Raw genomic sequence first — 15,553 nt, 5'->3', positions numbered from 1 at the left:
TATTGCAATTAGTGAAATATGCTGTTTTAATTCTCACTACAGACATTTTCATTTTGAGGCCAAAATGGTAGATTGTAAAGAGTGCAGTCAAACACTTTACTGAGAAAAGCTTGATGATGAGAAAACTGGCGGGTGCCATTCTAAATGGCTGTGGTACAGTTACTGCAGAGTTGTGTTTAAACTGCTGTGCCAGTGCCACATATGGTTCCATCGGTAAGGCCGTACTCTTTAACAGAGGGGAAAAGTACAAACCCTTACTCATTTTGAATCTGTTCATGTGGCAATTTTTTTATGTTTTATTTGTGCATAATTATGTGCTCTTTTATGATATATATATATATATATATATATATATATATATATATATATATATATATAGTAGTTTTGTTTTGTGTAAAATCTAATGTAAAAAAAAAACAAATAAAAGTTTAAGTAAATGCCAAGTTTGTGATGCCTTTGGTGACTTTATATATGCAGAGGACATGATTTCAAAGGCCTACATAATACAATGCACCATCTCAGGAATGCAATTCACGTGTTAGTTTTAGTCTTCTCTGGAAAATTCATGAATTATTGGATATTTTTTTATGAATATGGTAAATTGTTGCAAAAAAAATGTACTCTAAATTGTTGCAATTTTTTTTTGAATAGTCTGTTTATGTACATCTGCATCTGATAACACAAGCAGATATTGCAAAGACATTGACTCATCCATAGGCATCCACGTCGTTGTGTCTAGTTATGTATAGGTCTATACAGTCTAGTTCAATAAGTTATTCTTCTAGAAGAGGTTCCTCTGATCGCACATTGTGCTGCTGTTTGTTTAAATGACAGCTTATAAGTAGTCTGGGTACCAGTCTTCAACTAACATACCACTCCTTGCCACTCCTATCATTTGTCAAAGAGAGGCGTGGAATCGAATAGCTAACCAGAGAAGGCAACCAGGCTAGTTTATAATCTGCTTTTATACTCTCCTTATGCAAGTGATGCTGCTACACAGCTGGCAGCGTTACCATAGCAACAGCATCTGCGCGCACTTTCCTCCTCTTGGATACACATCCTCAAGCGGCTTCTGTGATTGGGTGAGTGCTCAGAGGATGTCACTTCGGTTACCGAATGATGGGAAATTTTGCACATGAACGGAAATCCACCCCTTTATTTTACTGGCTGTTTCCGTGTGGCATTCAGATAGTCATGAGTGAGGTTAACAGCAAATATTGGTAGCCATTGGACTCCTTGCACATCTGTCTAGTGGGAAAGACCCGTCTCATTTTCGTTGGTACGGAAGCCGAGAGGGGACCGGTTGATTACACGGCAGCGGTGGGTCTCCACCCGAGAGTATGGCGGTCAGGATTGTATTCGTGAACGCATAAGGAACGGGGAGATGAAAGAGATGGTGAAAAAGCAACGAAACTTATATTAATAGGCCTAACTCTTAAATTTGTATTTATTTATTTATCAACATTTGTTGAGATAAAACGCGCAAGTCTTGCAGAATCCATCAGGAGCCGTCCTGTTTTTTCTCCAATGTCTTCGCTGGAGCAAGTTTAGTTTTTTTGTGATGCATAGAATGGTGAGCTAAGCAGATGAAAAACCACACGTTTCACATTGTCCAGCGTTTTGATACCTTTTAATGCACATTTTTAAAAAATTGCAGTCGTTTCGATGCGCATAGCCTAGTAATCAATGTCTGGTGTGCCTGTGGGAATTTCTACAATGAAATCCATCTTCGGGCAGCGAGTCTTTGTGCTCAGCTTTTTATTTGCCATTGCTGAGCGGTGGTAAGCAAGGCTGTATTTTTTTATATCCGTTCAAAATGGGACACGAATGAATGCCATTTGCACGGATATATTTTATTCTATGTCGCGCGGAGAGTGATAGCTTTCGACAATCTCTTGAAATCATCAAATAACAAGGGAGCAATGCGCGAGTACAAAGTGGTGGTCCTCGGCAGCGGTGGGGTCGGGAAATCCGCCCTCACTGTTCAGTTTGTGACCGGGACTTTTATTGAGAAGTACGACCCGACCATAGAAGATTTTTACCGCAAAGAAATCGAGGTGGATTCCTCACCCTCTGTTCTGGAGATTCTTGACACTGCTGGTACCGAACAGTTCGCATCCATGCGGGATCTTTACATAAAAAATGGCCAAGGCTTCATACTGGTCTACAGTCTTGTCAACCAGCAGAGCTTCCAAGACATCAAACCCATGAGGGACCAGATCATCAGAGTGAAAAGGTGAGTGATTTTGGATCAAATCCGTGTATTATGGAAGGCCTACAGTAGGCCTATGTCAGAACTGCAACGTCTCATTGTAAACATGCATAGACGTGGATGATAATTCCTGCTTGCATTTTCCCACGAGCACATCTAATCTGACTCCTATCATATACCCCATTGACAGAAAACATAATTGATCTATGTAATGGTAGGCCTACTACACAATCTATGAAGAAGCACCTTTGTGCAGAGTATACACTCACATAACACTCCTTTTGAGGATGTGTCCTGTGGTGATACACAACACACAGGCCTAGTGACTACTTTAGCCTATTCAAGCCTTCTGACCCTGCATAGGCCTACTACTGCTAAATCTATCCAAGTGGTCCTGTATTATCCAACACTAGCCGATATCCATCTCTCTAAATGCAATGCAACTGGGTTCTTCAAACAATATAAATGATATGTTCAGCGTTGTCTTTACGGCATGCCTGTGTCTTATTTAGCATGATAGGAGACATATGGTTGGTTGGTCATCTGCTGTTTTTGCCTGTAGCTCTACAGCTATTTTAGTTTCAAGGCCATGGTGCTATTTTTCCTCAGTTAGACTCTACTGTACTACTGTACCATATCAGGCCTTGTCCATCAGTAGATGTGAGACCAGTTTCCCCTGCACTTGATTACAGTGGAGAGAGAGTGTCTATCTGTCTGGCTACCTTGGATGCAGCTCTGCTCTGTGTGTTTGATGGGCTGTCCACAGGACTGTATGCTGGCTGAGCTTAGATGCTGCAACCCCAGTGAAACAGACAGCTGGAATACCCAGGATTCACAGCTCCAGTGACTCTGCGGAGAGAAACAAAGGCCTGATTCTAATAGACAGACAAACCCTCAAAATAGAGCTAAAGCAAGGGGGGGTTGGCAGGAGTTGCTACATTTGGAGGAGCACACTGAGAAGCCGGTTCCTGAAGAGGGGAAGTGATGTTTTTAATTAGAAACGTGCAATCTGTTTGGAAAGGAAGCATAAACCAGAACAAACAGGAATCATACGTATGATAAGCACTGTTATTATAGGGATGCTCCAGACATGAGGTCATCTTTAGTGGCCGCATGTCTCATTGTCCTAGCATTGTCCTAACATGTTTAGAACAATGTGACATGCTATCCAGACAACTCGGTTATCCCTTAGCTTACCAAAGTAATTCATATAGGTCGAGTGTGCAGTGGCCTAATTTGTGGCAGACTTAAAAAGTGACAACATGAATGAGTCATTCACACTCAAGACCTGGTGACCTGGTTAAGACCCTACACGCCGCCATATAAATGCTATATTATCGTCAAACCTTGGCTACATTCACATGTTTGTGTCTCCCTCTTCTAGAGTTGATGTGAAGTGGGAATCCACTATGCACTGAGCTGTGACAGGGTGGGTTCATCACTCATTGGAGGTGTCAGTGTATCTGCCAGGGTGAATGGAGGAAGTCTGGATGGGCCACAAAGAGACAAGGCTCACTGAGAAACCTCACAATGGAGCAATAGATTAACAACACAAAACTACCAAATTACTCCTCAACATTTCATTTAGATCCTTCCATTGACATGCTATACAGCGTCATCCGTCGCTCCACACGAACATGGCCTCTCAAGTGATCATTCTCTCCAATATTTACTATCGTCATTGCCATTACCAATTCAGTTCTTCTTCTTCCTGGCTATCTTACCAATTCATAAGTTCCTTTTCCTGGCTATCTTGGTGTGTGTTTGTTTCAATAGATTCATGATCGCTTGGAGTTTGGATTGCATTTAAAACCATTCAAATACATGTACGACTCCAGATGAAAGAATGAGGTCAGCATGTGTTTCCCCCATAAAAAATGTGAGTACAGGGAGAGGTATGTGAGGGAATCTGGAGGGGAGGGAGCGATGCTGCCTAGCTGGCGGGGCGTCATCCCCTAGTGTGTGTGTGGGTGTGTGTGTGTGCACCAGGTGTGGGCCAGCTGTGGTGTGTGGAATCAGACACACACCCAGGGACTGCCTCCTCTCTCCTCAAGTCTGGTGTCAACTCCCTAAAGGTGTCAGCATGCGAACGAGTGTTCGCAATACTCCCTTAAAAGACCTTCACTTGAAAAACCAGAAAAAAGCGGTACTGTTTGTCCATTTTGAGACGCCGTTGCCAGTAACGGTCAGAATTAACCTAAGATAACTCAAGAAATCTGTCATCAATTTTGACGTTTTGAGGAAGTGTATACTGGCTACGGCGTCTCAAAATGGACAAACAGCAAAGACTTTATTGAAGAACCCCTACTGTTAACCAATCACCGACGAAGGGGTGTAGACTTCGGCTTGTATCCTGAAATAACGCTGTGTGCCCGAACAGCCGAAAAAACCCTAACCAAAGTCCAAAACGAACAAAAACGTCACAAAATGTCGTAATAATATTATGAATGACCTCTTCTGAAGTGTTTTGGCTGGGGAGCACGCGGATGCCTTTAGACACCCAGGTTACCTATTCTACTGTCAGACACTCCAATACCTCATCACAGCCCCACAGGAACAAAGGCAATGCACATTTATGGCGACATGTACAATAAATCACGATAAGCACTTTGCATGATAGTTTCCCCCATACAGTGCGTAATCACGCTGTAATTCCAAATTCATCAACATGTTATGACTTTGTAATTACATTACATTTCTTCTTGTGTAACAAAAACCTCTGTTCTCCATTAATAAGCAACAACAACACGTTAATAAAAGGTTGTTACTGGGTATTTGCAATGTTATTACACAGGTTTAACCACAGTAAAGGGTAGCGAGAACACATGTACAGTATTGCAATTTCTACTTTAACGATCGTACTATGGCGCTACGGTTGCTGGGATAGTGCGGTGTCCTCCGGTCCTACCTCTGAGATTGTGGGGACCCTGTGGTGACTAAATCGCTCCCGTCCCAAACAGTTTGAAGAGAAGAGCATGGGATGTTCTCTAAAGTTGGAACTGTGTTTTTTACAGTTCATGTTTGTAGTGTAGAAGTTAAGCTGGAGTGCTGGGGAGTCTAGACCAGACCATGGCCAGCTCTTCCCATGGCTTCCTATGACGATATCTATCTGCGGGTATGGCGGCACCACTAAAAAGAAGAACACCGTATCCACAGATGGTGTTGACTGTCCACTCTTTGTTTAGGGTTAAAGAAAACATGCTACTCTTCACTCAGGTAAATGTTTACAAGCTTCCATTCTACCGGTGGTTTACACTAGCGCTGTCTACACTTACATTCAGATCCAAGCAGTAAACCAGGAAATGTACCATCATTTTGTAAAGGAAGATAATGCTGTCAAAGAGTCTAGTTGAATGATCTAGAGAAGTCAGTCAGTTGTTTTACTGAAGAGTATAACAATATTTAAGACTGTATTAATAAGAGTGGAGAGTATATTAAAATACGTTGTAGGGCACTGCTAAATGTCACTACACCCTCCCAACCTGCAGAGGGGTGAAAGTGGAATGGGGCTCTGGCGCATAGCCCAGCCAGCAGCCTTGACTTCTCCTCAGGACCCCATGGCCAAGGAGGCCCCATGGCCAAGGAGGCCCCATGCCCAATGTCTCTCCTCCAGGGCTCCATGCTGCCCTGTGGATTATGCAGCTGTCACTGCTGTTCACTTAGCCTCTCCTGTCCTCGTTACTGTCTCACACAGGAGCCGTCCCGGCGCCCGCCCAAGTCAGAGGCGCTGGTGTGTGTCGCGCCCGTCCCGAGACCTGTCAGGGCGCATCAGCGTCTTCCACCTGTCAGTGGCATAGGGCGGCAGTAACAGAGGGCACTGGGGCAAATTATTAGTTCCGCTCGCCCCCTGCCCCTCCATGCCCGCTGGGGGGCTCATCACCTTGCTTCAGCAACAGTTAGCCATGCACAGGTGATGCTGGCTGACGGGTGGCACAGGACGTGCCAGTGCACCCAGATATGATGAAGAGCATGGCAAGGGAGGAGGAACAGGGATGATTTACCTACTGGGTGATGTTGTACTTCTTTTTAGCCTATGTTATGGTCACAGGGTCAGAATGAGACTATCACAGAGGGTTATTGTAGTTGTCACAGTATTTTCATGGTGGAAGGCAGGACTTATCCTATGTTGCAGTGATCTAGTACTGCAGAACATACCAATCAGGTCAACCTTAAAGGAGTTTGCCATGTGCCGAATGTCGATTGGTTAAAATGATCTTGGGTATATGGTTGTCCAATAAGGTCCTAATTAGGCTTTGGCGGTATCCAGATTGTCATACCTTCATACCGACCTTGTGCCATACCTGGATGTTCGGAAATACCGGCACTGAATACAAGGGACGCTATTTTCAAAGCCCACTGAGCCTTTGTAATCCGATGATTAGCAATGCTAACAAAAACATGTAAAATCCCATAGAGAATGCTAACTAGATGATAACGAGCACATTGCAAAAAAAATTATACATTCTCTGACCGAAACTATTTTCAGGACAGACATCCCAGCTCATAAAGGTATACAAGTAATAACAAAAATGCTACTCAAAGTTTGCTACACACACAAAACAAATATTAGACAGCAAGGTTCTTGATCCAGGAGGGGATTCTCTGCTGTTACCGCCAAGCGAAGTGTGATTTTGGAAGAAGCTAACCACTAGCTAACTAGCTACTAAATTAGCAAACCGAATGCACAACTGCAGAGCATTTAGCACATTATAAACAGTTAACTTAATAGTTATTAGATATCTAGCTGGCAAACATTTAGTTGTGAATTCCATACTGTAACTAGATCATCTGGAGCATGCTGGACAACAGTGAGGGATTTACAAGGCTCCGATCGCTCGCCGTTGTGTGCTTGTAAGCAAACACCACGTGACTGGGTACCACTAGTAAGCGCTATAATGAACATGTGACAGGTGAAATGAAAAATGTGATCTTCTGTATCTCTTAACATATTGCACAAGTTGACTGCAGGTATTTACTTAAAAAGTAGGGAAAGAAAAGGAAATAGTGTCAACGGTATTGACGGTATTGAAAAAAACATCCCATGGCTGTTTTAAAATACCCCGGTATATGGTATATACGCTATACGACCCAAGCCTAGTCCTAATTTCTCCTTGCTCAGCATTTGGGTGAATTACTTTGGTCTTTATCTTAATGTTATTGTCAAAGCCCTTGCGCAAAGTCACAGACTAACATGCCATGAATTCTGTCCTGCAGGCTACATATTTCTATAACACCCGTGTGATTAGATGGAGGACTATCCTGTTTGATAGAAAGTGAACTTGCTAAAAGCCCACAGATGCATCGTTTTCATGTGAATTTCAATAGCCCTGTCAATGTTCCCCCTGTCAAGACCACCCACACGTTTGTTTCCCCCCAGATCAAGTGCAGCAAGGCCTTTTATATATACTTACGCAGGGAACTCTTACTTTGTCTATTTGTCTAAGCCTGGCTTGAGCATCACCAAGCAGATTCTCAGAGCATAAAGGGCAAGGCAATCGAAAATAATGACATAGTCTGCATTGGCAGACAGGCAGTGTGTAGCAGAGTGACAATATACGTGATTGCACTGTTGTTAAGAGTGACATTAATGTTTGATGCTGAAGCTGTTGTTGTTGATTACGACTGAGGGGGAACGAAAAGAACATGCGATTACTAGAGCAACAGAGGGAAAAAAAGCAGCCTCAAGCACACATTTCTTCTTTCTGTTGTTTTAAGCTTACATTTCTGCGTATCCTGAAAAGAAGTGATAGAGCTAGGGCGAGGACGTGTTACCAAATAAAAAGTGATGTGTTTGCTGTGTTTAATACGTTTTATTGGTGACAATTTACAATTACAGACGGTTATCCTGCCACTGTTTGTGGTAAATGGGTGATACTAGATATAGGATGCAGGCAATCTTCATGTGCGTGTCCAGGGGATCCTGAAGAGAGCTTCATTTACTTTCATTATGATGTGCATGGGCTCGTGCTCCATAGCGTGAGCCACTGTAATCTTCACGTAGACCCAGAGGTCAGGGAAGAGAGGGTGAAACTGACTGACTGTGTCACTCCGAGCCCCAGTTTCTATTTATAAAACCCATAAATTAGACCAATCTAATCTTAGCTACTGTACTTCTCCTCTCCCCTCTCTTCAGCCAGCGTGGGGGGGGTGGGGGGGGGTGGACTCACATTTCAGGTTAAACACAGTCAGTGTTCATTTCAGATTTCGTGATGACGATATTTCATGTAATTTGTAGGATTGTTTGGTTTATTTCTTCGCCCTCTGATTTTGCAATTCCAAACCTCCAGGAAGAGGAACGAGCTCATTCATCAGACCATGACCGAATGTTTGAGGGGGCCTAATTTGGGTGTATTTTTGTCTTCTGAAGAAAAGCACCAAATCACCCATAAAACTGCAGTCTGCAGACAGGGGCATAAGTGGGCCGTCTAATATCTCCAATCTAGCAATGACAATAATGCATGTCTAGCATTTGTCACTCCCTTCATTTCTAACTGGAATATTTTCCGTTTTTGACAAACTCGTCTTGTCATATTCTGAGAATAGTATCAGGAAAGCTTTACAGGAAACGGGAAGGAGTGGATATCCTCTTGCTACCTTGAGACAGTCGGAAGGATCCAAGGAGATAGTTTCAAGGAGCCCAAAGTAATATCTCAGCTCTTGTCTGCTTTTGTCATTTATGAGTCATCCTCCCAAATAGCAGAGGGATCTTTTTGGCACATCCCGACATTAGGGGCGATGCAGCCTTTCTGGGATCAGGAGCTGGAGATGTGTTTAAAAGTCCTCTCCCCTGGACTGTGGTGGAGCTCATTTATACCCCTGATTCAGCTTTATCCAGCCTCCTGAGTCAGCTCCAGTCAGACCCACTCCTCAGCAGGGCACCACTGTGTGGACTTACTGAGACACGGATACACCGTCAGCCTGAGGTACAGGAGACTCAGGACAGACTCCATCTCACTGTGCCGGGACCTGGCTGGACCTCTTTCACCATGTAGGCCAGGCTGGCAGACTGTCTCTCAGGTAGGGCCCGGTAAACCCAGCGGCCGGGCCCAGAGACCACCAGGCAGCTCCCACCCTGCTTCCCTGCCTCCCTCAGCTAGGCCCAGCTTATATCAGTGGATGCATCGTGCATTATAAATAGGGGTGTCTAGGAGAACTGTGCTGGTTGTTTTTGAGGCGAGTGTGTTTCAGCCACATGCATGTAGTCAGACTGACTGACAGACATACAGACAGTGGGAGGGTATGCTGGCATGCTGGGCCGCTGATATGTGTTGATGACTACTGCTCACGACTTCCGAGTGGAGAATGCGTAACGGACGGGCTCAAACCTCAGTTGAGGAATAAGAACAAGCTACCCTGGACCTTCTCTGCCCACTCGCATCCTCACTTCCTGCACCCAGCACCAGGCCCAGACCCCGAATGGCCATTGTGCCCAACACCCTTCATGCAAAGTCCCTGTGAGGCTCTGGTATCCGTGGCAGCCGTCCTCACACACCTCCTAAGATTGCAGGTCTCCCCTCTGTTATTACAGCTATTTATAGCCCCTCTCCTCCTTTGGCACCAGATGACAAGTTCTCTCTTTGTGCTGCCTGCACTCCTCCTGCATGACGGAGAGTCGGAGTGGCTGTTCTGCTGTGAGACAGTTAGCTAGCCTATCAAGTCTGTCATTTTGTTAATGAATAGAATGGATGGCTGGATATGTTTCCATTTGACTTCTTCTCTCCCGTCACTGCTCTCTTCTCTAGCTCATCATCCGTCATGATCACCTGGGGTTCTTTGGGGTGGTTTTCATGTGGATTTTACAGTGAGTCCCATTGCTATAGGATTTAATTTTCATTTCAGAGCGCTGAGAAGCAGACAGCTGTGACAATAGCACCGAGGACAGAGGCTGTGTTATAAGCTCTTCAGAGGATCAGAAATCATTTTCCATCAGAGCTCACTGAGTCTTAGAGCCAGGCTCAATCCCTTACCCGAAATAGTGCTAATTTTGCTCTTGTCTCAGTGCACACACAGAAGCACACATGCTCACTTAGCGCGCACACAGACGCACAAACTTGCTCTAGCATAAACACACACTCCCATCCCACTTTTATCCATGTTCCCTGGGCCGCAGGGTTCCTCATGGGGCATGCCTTCCCATGAATGTGTGGAGAGCAGGTTGTAATTGGAGGTGGCGAGGCAGTATGTGAACTCGTGACGACGGCCCCGGGACTCCATATGAGCGGGGGCTAGTAGCGACGGCCGTGCGACCACAGCCCTGTTTAAAATAGAAATGGCCACCCCTGCCGGGGACCGTCATAACCTCCCTAAACGCTGTGTCCCATGTGGGTTTTCTCTTAACGGGTACAGCCACCACAGAGCCTGTCCCGGCCCTCCATTCCACACGCCCACCACTATGATTAGGGCCTCTCAATGAGCATGGAGAGGGAGTGTATAGTTTGACTGCATATTTTTACTGTCACCACAAAGATGTGTTCCAAAATAGCACCATTCCTATCAGGGGCCTCCAATGAATTGTTGGAGTCAGGAATGCTATCAATGCAATTTTTTTTCTCAGTCGACAGCTGTTTCAGCTGTTTGAACAATAGATGGACTGTAAGTTTTGGGTGGAAAAGGCTATTGTTTTCCAGCTGTATTGTAACAAGCTGTGTGGTGGCTGACTAACTGGTAGCCTACTATATTGTGCTTCACAGTCACACACAGTAGCTCACAGACCCCTGTTGTCTACTGTTTTATCCCTGTAGTTTTTGGCTTGCCCACAGAATGGGGATGGCAGAGATTAGAGTTCATTCTGGATAATATATTCAGTACCAGATCAATTTGAGCTCCTTATTCTTTGCCAGTTTAAGCTTATTTAGCACTGGAGCCTGCAGACCGTGGCCCTCGTGAGAAGCTCAGTTTCCCCTACTTAAGAAAGTATTACAGTCATTGGTTCTCTCCATCTCTCCAGTCTCCAACACTACGAGTGTCCTTGTGTACCTGTTACCATAGCGATCAAGGACGGGTGGGTTTTTTTTTCTTCCCGTCAAATAGTGTTAAATAATTTTGAGGCATGAATATTTCATACAGGGAGGCTAACCTTTGATGCTGAAAGGTGTCAAGGAGCATGATTCTCCTGTGATCTGTTTGTGCTCAATAACATGAGAAGAGAGGCATTCTGAGTGGGGTTCATAGCAGGTGTTTGCCGGTTAATATTATCACTAGTGAGGGAGCTCCTATTTGCAGATAAGAAATAAAAGCGGAGCCTTTATTCTCTGTGATGTGTCCAAAATAGAGATGCCTAATTCCTTGGATACGCCACGCCAATATCAGCAGATCCTCCCGGCATGTCTCCAATTTACAGAAATGTTGTCAATTAAACAGATTCTTTGGCTTGACCAATAAATGCAGACATTTTGAATCATGTCCATTAAATGTTTGTGGTACGCTTCATTGAGAGTGTTAGTATTATACAACGTTTAAGACTTAAGGTCCTTCATTAAAAATATGACGTAACACTGTCTTTCTGGCCCTTGTGCGAGTAGCCCAGTTCCTCAGTGGGAGCACTCAACCAATTTGGAAGAGAGTTTAAAGCTCACTGGATTATGGCCTCTTCCTGCCCCTAAGGGATTGTGGGTGATTTTGCCCACTTCCTGTTGACTGCTGGCCTTGTTAAGTTCTCGAGTTGTCACTTATAGTAATAGGGAATATAGCATGTGGGCAGTATAGATTTCTTCCTCAGCAAGCCACCTCTTAGAACTGTGATTGCCAGGCCTTTTAGATTATATATTTCAGGAAAATGTGTCACACGGATTTAATGTAATTATTTATGGCTGGCATGATTTATTGACATCATCTTGATGTGCCAATGAAGCTTTCATTCTAGATTGCAATTATGCCTATCAACTGTACATTTAGGAGAGTGCAGAGAGGACGTCAGGTACAGTTAAAATACAAGGGCGGCGAAACGAGTCAGCTCTTCATGGAGTACACGGCACCCCTAAATCTCAGTTAAACATTTTAGCAAATCACATCTCCTCATGTGTCTTATTCCGATCTGCCTTGACAGTCAGTGACTGTCCATATGTTCATGTCACAAGATGGCTTCTGATCATTTTCTCCATCTGTTTGTGTGTGTCGTCTGCAGGTACGAGAAGGTCCCAGTGATCCTGGTGGGGAACAAGGTGGACCTGGAGAGTGAGAGGGAGGTGTCGGCCAGCGAGGGCCAGGCTCTGGCCGAGGAGTGGGGCTGCCCCTTTATGGAGACCTCGGCCAAGAGCAAAACCATGGTGGACGAACTGTTCGCCGAGATAGTTCGGCAGATGGACTACGCCGCCCAGCCAGACAAGGATGACCCATGCTGCTCCTCCTGCAATATACAATAGCCCCAGAGCCTAGGGGACGCCAGGGGGACAGGAGAGAGAGGAAGTCTGCATACACCAAGATACTGTACACAGAGAGGAGGATTATAGTCACACCAACAACATGGATGATTAATAAACTCATGGTAGAACTGTGGTGGATTTTAACTCATTGGTGCATAAAATCAGTCATGATGTAATTGATAATAATGATATGTTAATAATTAATAGAATGAAATGAGGAATGCAAAGGATTTGCGCAAGAGAAATGGACAAACCGGACTAAAGAAAAGTGCACTCGCCTTATGTTATCCTGTTTTCTCTGGCGGAGAAAAAAAATATGTCTTGAGTCGTCCGTGCAGAATTACAGGTTTTGTAGTCTTTATGTTTTCTGCGATCGGCTTCGGTAATGTTTATTTTACATTTTTTGGTCTTGTTGATATGACCCAGTTTCTCTGAGCACATCAAGCTGGAGCCTTCTTTCTCCAATTTAAGTTACCATGACAGCGCAGAGCGGCAGATAGAGGGGAGGAGATAATCCCTCTGATCAACTTGTTTGAAACATTGATGAGTAATTGATTTGCGTACTAAGTTTTCCTGTGCAGAAAAAGAGAGGGCCTACCTACCTTCATCCAAGGGGACGTTTTTTTTTTGTTGCACATCACTAGGACAGAACCAAAGAGGTGACTTGAAAGCGCCTCCATTTTTTTTCCTCTTGTTTCCTTTTTAGTTGTTTTGAGGAATGGAAAGAAAATGGTGGAAAAGTCACTGTCATTCTTGAAACAATGTTGTCTTCTCCTTCCTATTTTGTGTAGCAGAGGTGTCTGTCACATATCCTGTGATTTGTTTTGGTTTCAGGAGGTTCTGACAACAGATTCCTGAATATTGCAACAGTTTCATTCGGATGGGACAAGGAGGACTCCATCTTTCAGTGTTTGAATATCTCAACAGACTCTTGTCTCTAGAAACTGTCTTCTTTTCAGGAATGAAGGTGTCATCACTCATCATTCTCTACATTTTATTTTTTTGGGGTTGGGTATCACAATGAAATGGGATGTGACGTTGTCTCAACATCCCACTCTTTATGTATTCAGAGTATTGAAATTCATAGTAGGCTAATAATAGTGATGATGATGATGATGAGGATGGTGATGAATAACAATTATAATTAACGGTAGTGTAAATATTTTGTATGGAAAGTGCCAGGTCCTATGAAGACACTGACTCAACACATGTGGAATTGTCAACTGTATGCATGGCTAGTAAATTTTAAAAAGGACTTCATCGTTTGAGATTATAATAGACTGTGGAAACGTGCAAACCAAACACATACACGTCTGGGTCTGGACACTGTCTCAACTGTATGTCGTTGTTGCCACGGGGAACCAGACCTTCCCTGGGTTACCATTTTTCATTGTTAATTTTATATTTTTTTATGTGACCATTTACTCTTTCTCCCTCCCTAAATGAATGGTGACACTGTTTCACTAGGCACCCAAACAATAAAAGTGTGTTTAACACAATATATCCAAGCTTGAGTGACACTATTTATTTATGAACTTATTGGAGTGGCATGCATTGTACGCCATTGCCATAATCTCTCTAAATTGTTCTGGGAGAGAGAAATCTATTTGGAACGGAAATCGCTTCTGTTTCTAATCCTATTGTAGTTCTAAATAACACAGTGAACAGGCAGTCACTTTGGGCCCGACTCCGACCCCAGTTAAGTGCACATTAATGGAACGTAATTCCCTTTTTATGCACTTTTCTCTCTATGCGCATTCTGACCTCGAACTTAAGCATGAGAATAGCATGCTATTCACCTGCTATTTGTTTTTGGGTGGAGATGGAATAAACGAAGGTGTGGCAGTGGTGTGTCTACAGATATTCCATATTCTGACCTTGAATTAATTCCCTAATAATTCCACCATCTTTATGCGCAAAGAAACCATGAATAAGGTCAGAGGATAATTAGTAACAGTTGATAGAATAAAGAAATGTAGGCTAATTGAATCATTATCGAGCGGAGTGCAAACCAAGCCATAACAGTTTGATCCCGATGCATGGCGTAATACTTGGCTGTATCATCACACAGATCCATCGTTAGTGCAGGCAACTGTACACTATTCTCCCTATTTTAATTCTATGTACACTAATCTTCCAACATCTCCATGGTTTCAAGAATTGAATGTGGCAATTTTCTGAATGAATCAAACCAACGTTTTCTTTCTTTCATGTGTAAAGGCTCTCCAAACCTGTTTTTTATGTTTCATAAATACTTTCCTAACCCTAAATAGTGTACAAGATCAGAGTATTTTTAAATCTACTAACTAGTGCTGAAACAGAGAAGAATATGCATATATTTAGATGGCTTTCTTTCACTGATCCCTAATTTTCTGAACTGGTCTCCCAATATATTCCACTGAGTGTTGACAAAATTCAAACTAAAAGGTACACCGTATTTAAAGGTATGGTTTAAGATAAATGTACTGAAAACCCTATGGAATGAAAACTGAAAACCCTATGGAAAGCGCATTACGCACCTTCATGAAGTAAGTCTGTATACCATCTACTGAGAAGTGCGTAGGAAAGGCGTGCATAAGAAAAGCATAATTTCCTAAGTCAGAAACGGGCCCTTTATGAATTACAAGAACCCATTGTTGATTGCTCCAGCAAGAGCTTGATGAATTCAACTTTACTTTCTTCTTTGTTTATATGGGGGTTGTGCTTTTGTGTTCTTTGATGATAAAAAAATATGTATATTAAGAAGACTTCAAAGGAATGTATCTATTGGCCCAAATACACACTACTGTTTACCTCTCCCTGTGCTTAACCCAAACCTCATATGACATCTCTTCAGTTTTCTACTTTATATTGGCCTCAGAAGAGGGAAGAAAATATTCTCTGCCCACAACAAACTTCATTGGTATTCAGATTCCCTGGATTACATTTTCAGTCCGAGCTTTAAACAATTCAAAGTCGAGTCTCAATATATCTCTCTTGG

At 43.4% G+C, this 15,553-nt stretch overlaps 1 protein-coding gene across 1 annotated transcript; it reads left to right on the top strand.

Annotated features, from left to right (window-relative positions):
• The first annotated feature begins 1,186 nt into the window (after positions 1-1,186).
• Positions 1,187-14,418, top strand: LOC115160805 (ras-related protein Rap-2a). Its single transcript, XM_029711240.1, has 2 exons — positions 1,187-2,236; positions 12,336-14,418. The coding sequence occupies exons 1-2, from the start codon at positions 1,923-1,925 to the stop codon at positions 12,571-12,573; spliced, it is 552 nt and encodes a 183-aa protein (XP_029567100.1). The 5' UTR covers positions 1,187-1,922; the 3' UTR covers positions 12,574-14,418.
• Positions 14,419-15,553: the final 1,135 nt, after the last annotated feature.

Source organism: Salmo trutta, chromosome 24 (genome assembly GCF_901001165.1).
Source record: "Salmo trutta chromosome 24, fSalTru1.1, whole genome shotgun sequence".
NCBI lineage: Eukaryota > Metazoa > Chordata > Actinopteri > Salmoniformes > Salmonidae > Salmo > Salmo trutta.
Note: the sequence above shows the minus strand (reverse complement) of the source record. Positions and strands in the feature narration are given on the sequence as shown.